General features: G+C 38.0%; 1 protein-coding gene across 4 annotated transcripts in view; it reads left to right on the top strand.

Moving 5' to 3' along the window:
* The window catches only part of RNF144A (ring finger protein 144A), a 67469-nt gene extending 60661 nt beyond the window's left edge, over nucleotides 1-6808 (top strand). For all 4 annotated transcript variants that reach the window (XM_065835090.2, XM_065835092.2, XM_065835091.2 and 1 more), the window contains one exon: nucleotides 2547-6808. In XM_065835090.2, the coding sequence (XP_065691162.1) occupies nucleotides 2547-2678 (132 nt within the window). In that variant the 3' untranslated portion in view covers nucleotides 2679-6808. The remainder of the gene's footprint in view (nucleotides 1-2546) is intronic.
* The last annotated feature ends 1036 nt before the right edge of the window (nucleotides 6809-7844 follow it).

Consider the following 7844-nt stretch of genomic DNA (forward strand, 5'->3'; position numbering starts at 1 on the left):
TGGTAGCCTCTTGTAGTCTAGATCCAGTCTTCCTGGACCTAGCATGAGTGCCAGTAATGGAACAACTCCGTGCTCTACTTCGATGCATGCAAAATAAATGCCAGTATGTGACTTGGTCCAATCCACTGCGTTTACAGTCACTTCAGAGATACAGGGCCATCTGGGTATCTGAGTCATCCCTTCCTAAATTAACTGTGTGCCAGTAAATATCTACCTTAGCTTGAGATGAAGTGTTTTTTGTGAAGTACAGATTTCTTCCATTTGAGCATAAACCCCAAAGTCTAGAGAATAAACTCCAAGTCTAGAGAATAAACCACTAGTCTGGACAAATGCCTAAACCGAAACAGGAGAAGGATCACACTGCTCTCCCTCCACATGCACTCCTGAGTGCCTGAGCTATGGGCTGGGTTTTGCTTGGGTTACCCAATGGTATCTTAAGAAATGTGTGGGTACATAAGCTTTCTTAATATACCTGTAATATGAGGTGATTCATCTGATACTTGAAACCTGTTCTTAGCCACAGCAGTTAGTGCAAATATGTTTGATAAACAGTATGTTTGTTCTGGTCGTTGTTGGGAAAGAAAGTGATAAATCATCAATCAGGATATAATTCTGCTAAACCCACTAAAGCCAAATGAACATTGCAATTGTTTCCTTATGTTAAGTTCCTTTCAATATTTATCTAAGGCAAATTGAAGTAAGCCTTTGATTTGTTATATGTGGATTTTAAAAAATATTTGGTTTGGCCAGAAGGAATGGCTTGATGCTGAGAGAGAGACAACTTCTTCAGAAGCAACAGAACCAAGCAGAAAATGAGTAATAGCAGGCAGTTTTATTTAAAAAAAAAAAAAACAAACATACAAAAGGCACCAAAAATCCTACACAAATAAACAACAAAAACAAAGAAAGTTAATGAATTATTTGTGGCATATTGAGCCTGAAAGGAGGGTTTAAATTGATATCTCATACAAATTATCAGTGGTCAGTTTGGTCCACTGAACTGCAGACTTCCAGCTTGGCTCCTTCTGACCAGTGCACTCTTAGCCTGGGCTGCAAAGAGCTGGGCAAGGACATGCTGTCTCCAAAGAGCAATACGGCTATAGTTGCAGCTCGCAGTTTTTAAAGGGGATAGGAATTTAGGTCAGTACCTCAAAAACCATAAAAGGTAGTGAAACGTGCACACATCTGAATCTGAAAAAGGAATCGCCCTTGGCAAGGAATAAAATTGTTTGGGCAAGGAGGTTTGAGCTCCTTTTCCCTGGAGGGCCAGAATCCAGGATTGGGGACTGCGGGGCCGCAGGAGCAGCCGCGGGCGGCGAGTCCTGTCCCACAGCGCCACCTACTGCACCCCACCCGAACACCCTGCACACTGCAGCTGCGAAAGTGTGGACGTCATAATCACAGCGAGAAATTGTCCATGGCTGACAAAAGCACTGGTGAATCATCTCATCTATACCATGGCTAATTAAATATTTGCCTGTTAATTGAAGCCGTATATCTAACCCTGACTAGGAGAATTCTTTAGTGAGTACTGCACTCTAATTTGATTTGCCTTCCGTTGTGAGGTTTTGCTAGCAGATTAGCATTCCACTCCTGCCTTCATTATTCAAAATTATTCACTGACACTCTCATGTGAATACCTCTAAATTATTTTCACAAATAATCTGCAGGCATATTGTTGCAGCATTACTCTTACAGTTGCCTGTGGCAAATGGGAAACTTCCTCGGGCAATGAACCTCAAGTTGAATCTTTCTTTTTTAATAATTTTCCAAATCTAAACTCTGTAGAAACTAATAAAATTTGGCACACTGACAGGATGGGTAGGTCTGTGGTCCTCTGCCCATGCTGGGAAGAGGTTGATCAATAAATGTAACTGAAAAAAATGCTTTTAGATAAGAGTTAGATTGTGTCCCCTAAAGAACAAGATGAGCTCAGGTCTGACTGCAAAAAGCTATTTGACATATTCAACATCCTTCAGCAGTCCATAGTATTTGTTATCTCTGGCTGAGATTCCCAAGCCTGTGTTCCTACTGGTGGGAAGTTTGTGGGAGTCGTAGAATCATTTTGATTGGAGTCTTCCCAGATTCTCTGTGAATACCACCAAAACTTTGATTCTTTTTTTGGAAATGTCTCTGGCAAAAAGGGGAGCATCTGAAAGGAGGAATCTCTAGCTCTTGTCGTCTTGATATTTAATGTTTAGGTTTGATCAAGAAAAAAGTCTCTAGTCAGTTGCTTCTTTAGTTGTTTCAGATACAGCAAAACTCAAAAAAGCAAATAACCACCTGTATCACTTTGATGGAACTGAGTTATGTGGCAAGGCAGGGTTCTGACTGGAGCAATGGAACATGAACATGCCATCTCTGATTTCACTCACATTTGCTGATCACAGGAGCTGACTGTAGCCTACACCTGGGGAGAAGTCCTGGCTCTGGCAAGGTCAATGACATCTTCTGAGATGCTTTTGAAGGACATTGATGATGCATTGGTGGCAGCAGAATCTAGACAATTGTTATCACTAATGCAGTGCTATTCTTTTCTCTTCCAGGTGGTAGGAATTTTTGCAGGATTTGGTCTTCTACTTTTGGTGGCCTCCCCTTTCCTTCTACTTGCTACACCATTTGTTCTGTGCTGCAAGTGCAAATGTAATAAAGGAGATGATGACCCTCTACCTACCTAGACTTGAGAGAAGATTGGACTCGTCACAACATGTGTTTTGATTTTATCATTGTTGTTGATGCACTTACTTTGCTGTAGCCTTACTTGCCCTGTTCTGCTTTTCATTGACATGTAGTCTTGCTTCCAGGAACTGTTGTTACTACCGTTGCATAGATCAATTGATAATAGACAAGGAGGGTAACAGAAGGCAAGTTTGGTGCTAAAGGGAGACCATGGATCCAGATAGCTGTCTGAAATGAAGAGGTGATATTGTTAAAAATAATGCAAAAAGTTTCTGATGCCCTGCTGGTGTACAGGGAACTGTGCTGAATGACATCAGCAAAACAAGCTAAAAATGCATACAATTCTGAACTTTCTGCCTATCTGTTTGCTTCAAAATTTGGTGTCTTATTTCTGTATATATTTCAGTTACCTATCATTTAAATCAGATAGTCAATTTAGTGTGACTTTATTGTGTTTATTACACATCTGTTTTTGTTAAAGCCATCACAATGTCCTTTTCAGTACTGATTTTACCAAGTATAGCAAAATCAATAAGGTGCATATAGGCCATCCTATGCCTTTCTTCAAATTTGGGAAGGGTTAGAAGGACAAAGTTGGTCCTGTTGCCTTCCAGGACTTTTTTGAAGTCTTATAAGAAATTTGTTTGAAAGCTACATTTTAAAAATGCATTGATGAAGCTGTAAGGTTGAGTGGTGACACAAACCTTCTGTCTAATCAAGGTTATTTTAAAAATACATTGATGGTATCGATTACTGCTGCATCACTACTGTTTTTCTGAAGCGTTATTTTTTGCTGTTGTTTATGGTTCTGCTACACTTACAGGGCTACGTAACTTCTAATCCAGGTATCTCAATGTTTTTTTATATAGATATAGATATATATAATCCTATTTAAACCAAATGTGTAAATAGCTGTGCTATTGAAGTATTTTGGAAGTTCAAGATAGCTTGCTTCTGTCTTTAGGGCAATTATTAAAAAATACAGGACTAACTTTACTATTTAGCAGACTCTTGGGTTATTAATGAATCTTTCCTTTTAAGTATAAAAATACATCAGGGTTATCCCCTGTAGTTAATAATAAAAATGCCTGGGATATTTGTGGAAGTTGTACTTTACATTTAAACTACTTAGCCCATTTTCAGCGTTAATATCGTGTGATGTATGGTGTATGCTGTTAATAACAATGCTGTGACTAAACAAGTTTTCATTTGAAAAATAATCACTTGATTTGAAAGTTTCGCAGAATTCACAGTGCTGTTTTTCCAGGGTAGTAAAGTGTGATAGTAAACATACTATTAGTCATTGTAGTTTCTCTTTAGAAATATTTTGTTGAAAACCATTTTCCTCTGGTTTTAAAGCCTATAAAAATTTGACTAATAACTTCTTGTCATTAAATATGAAGCATCTGAAACAGTGTGTAGTACTGAAGGAAAAAAAATCTTTTGAATAACTTGTGGACTGAAGTTTGACTGTGGTTTTTTCATCATCATTTATTTCTGTGCATTATCAATGTACTGAGATGGATGAATATGTTGAAGCCAGGATAAGTTTGCACTGAATATGTATTAAGACCCTTAAATGCAACTGCTTCTGCCACAGGCTTGGAATATGTTTTCATAGCTCCAGCTTAATGACTCCTTTCTTTATTGTCTTTTGTTTTATACTATCTGTCTGTTAAATAAAAAGACTAGGGTACAATTTTGAAAAGGGCCACTGTCTTTTTATAAAACTACTCTTGAATTTCTTCTCCTCCCCCTTTTTCCGAGTTTAATGGTATCCGAATTCAAACTGTATCTAACCACGGATTTTAGCTCCAAGTGCTACAGCTTATCTGCAATTCACTTATTTGGCTTGATTTTAATGAGTTCAGCCATTATAACATGAATAAAAAGGGCAGCTGATTTCCAGCTAGTCTGAACTCTTTGTGACATCTTCAGATTGTTTATAGCAATGCACAGTTCAGATCTTTACTCTTAAGATCTGTTTGTTATCACAATATTTTTAGTGTTTTAGCTATCATTGTTATTAAAAATTGCTTGGTTACTCTAAAATATCTGTAGGGAAGTCTGGGTGGTGCATTCAATCCCTGTTTGCCAGCCCCTAAGGGGTGTGAGAAGCACCGCTGAGCTCAGGGCTTGTCTGGCTCTGGCAGCAGTACTGGAGTGTCCTGGTATAAGGTTTATCTTGTCTGTGCCTTTCTCAGAGACAGCCTTTATGTGGCAGTATAGTGAAACCCCCGTGGTACTGTGTCGCCAGTTAATAATCAATGTCAAAATTAATGCATTTCCATGTTTAAAATAAAAATAAGTCCTTTACAAATACAGACATTTTCAAATTTTAGTTTATAATTGATGTTCACAGGTAACAGGCTGTTGGGGTAGACTGTATGCCTACATATATTTACCAAGTACCTAATCCTTTCAATTTGCTAAATGTAATTCCATCTGTATTCTTCTCGGGGATTTTTTTGTTTTGCCCCCCCCCCCCTTTTTTTTTTTTTTAATATGCTGATTTGTTTCCAAAGTAGCAGCTTCTGGCAGTGTTGAGTTTGGAGTGTTTTTATGTTACAGCTTATGTTGATAGTGTGACATTTAATACTCTGAAATTGAATTGTGAATACATTATTTTAAACTCTGACATTTAAACTCCCTGCCATGGAAAAGTAAATGTTTGTCTTTCCTGCTTTTCCGATGAAATTCTGTTACAGCAGCTTAGTCTTTGTAGATTTTTCACGAGAAAAATAAGATTCACTGTATGACTTCTGTTGCATTTTTACAGTTATTCTATTATTTAGTGGTATTGTCTTAAACGCTGTTTTTAATGGAGTTTGCAACAGTACATCATTTTCATGTTCTGTTGGGGTGATGTCCTGTCGAGTGAGCATGGGACTGAGTGTGGAGTCCAGACTCCAGAGGCTTTGCATCTCCTTAGACTTGCCACTCATTAGTTAGGCTGAAGTCAGTCTTGAGAGAGCCCAGTAGCACATCCTGTGCTGACTTCAATGGCAGTAGCAATGGGTTTTCCCAGCATGACATTGGACAAGTCACTTATCTCCTTTTATCTCAATTTAACCATCTTTTAAATGGATGGACCTATGTTTACTTACCTCACAGGAGGGCTGTGAGGGCAAATTCATTCATTTTGAGGCTCTTCAAGATTCTGTGATTATATATAAATGCTTACTTTATTTTTTTGTAAATATTTCAATTTTATTCATGTTGGCATTCATCCTGAAACCTCCTACTACTGACTTTAGCATGCCAAGAATTCGAGATGCTTTCCCCCACATACCAAGCAGCATGATCTTTCCTCAAATACTCCAGCTTATAAATCAGGCAAAATCCCAAATCAGAGCTGACTGGATCGACTCTCAGTTTACAGTTGATCTCCTGATATGCAGGAAACACAATCAAAATTAATGAAAAGCTCTCTTGTTTATGGAGCTGGCAGGGTAAAATATTCATAGATCAGAAAAAGATGAAGTGCTTTTGATTTAAAATTGTTATGGACAGGAAAATAGAAATGAAGTATTGTGCATTTCATCTGCAGGTCCTTTACTGTATAGGATTAAATATATTTAATTCAGGTCTTTCTTACTCCAGTGAGTTGCAGCATGCATAAAGCTTTGTGCAGGTTTGCTTTTATAAAACCAAAGTTTGCACATTTCACATACATAATCTAAAATCCTGAGAAAACAGTTGATTACAGTGATAATAAAGACATCAGTTGCTTAATTGCTAATGCACTTGTACTAAGTAAGGCATGCTGTTTGTGTTTAGAGCCCTGTGGTCTTCATTATTGCTTTGATTTGTATCTCTCTCTTATAAGAATTCCAGGAATGTTAGGTGCAGGTACATGGTACATAACTGAACCTTTCTTGATCATTTTGTCATGGATGTATTTTAAAATTGTATAGGGATAAGCATGAAGGAGTCATGCATATGTATAAATAATGTATTGGACCAGTGTAAAAATAGTTCTGTTGATGTATTTGAAATGTAAGTACACTTTGTGCCACTAACACTGTGATGTATAAAAGAGCTGTTGAATGCCTTTTAATGTTGTGTTTTGTACTTTGAATCATATTGAAGAGTTTAATTTGTAATTTCAATAGATATTTTAAATGAATATGTCTCCTGTGATTCTTCATAATGACTTTTCAGTGCTATATGTTTGCTAAAGAAGGTGCTTTTGTTATGATAGGACCCACTATGCTTATCTGCTTCTCCATCCTTCAGAGCAAGCACAGCCTGTAGCCTGGAGATCTGCTGCTTCACTTCTGGGCGTAACTACGGTTTCTGACTCATCGCCACCCAGCTCAGCCCAAAAGAGTGACTCTGGTTATCTCTAGAGCTCATTTGACTCACAGCTGGATCTTTGGTCCATCTCCTGTTACAGTCCACTGATGTACAATCCAGCTCTGAGGATCTCTCTGAGACAGGCGTGTATGTTCTTGCCCCACAGATTAAGGTCTGGTGGAGCTGGCTGTGAGTAGCTTGTATTCCCCTCAGTTTCGGGGTGTGGAGGTGAAACTTTTAAAGGGAAAACCCAATCCCCTGAACAACAGAGCATACTTAATTCTCTGACAGTGGGAACTGACTCGCATGTTCTTGACTCCATCAATAGGCCCTTTCCATTTTGCCTGAACCGCAGTTTAAAATGCAGTCTTTCCTTCAGTCCCCATAGTTTCTTTCTTGATTGTTGGGATACATGTTGTCTATGCCCATGAAAAAAGCACAGGCACAATTTCTTAAAAAAAAAAAAGATGTGCTTAACTATATCCATAACTAATATGGATGTATGTGCTTTACACCTGACAATTTAAGAAAAATCAAGGCCACATAATAGCTACTACTCAGTCATTCCTTTATTTCATTTTCATGGAGCATAATGATTTTTCCTTTGTAAGGGAAAGATCAGTTTAGATATTTTGTTCAATTAATTGGGCAGAAAATAGTCTAGATACCACAAGGGGTTTTGACCTATTCTGGGAGCAGGTATTAGAACAAAGCAATCTTTCTGCTTTCTTCCTCTGCTCCCACAGTCTGTTGCTTCCAATTAGGGTATGTTTTACTTTGCAGTTTTCTTTTAGAGAAGATAATTATTTCTCATTCATTTTCAATTATCTTGTAATTCAGTAAGGTTTAGCTCCTGGGCATACCCG

This window comes from Patagioenas fasciata, chromosome 3 (genome assembly GCF_037038585.1).
Source record: "Patagioenas fasciata isolate bPatFas1 chromosome 3, bPatFas1.hap1, whole genome shotgun sequence".
NCBI lineage: Eukaryota > Metazoa > Chordata > Aves > Columbiformes > Columbidae > Patagioenas > Patagioenas fasciata.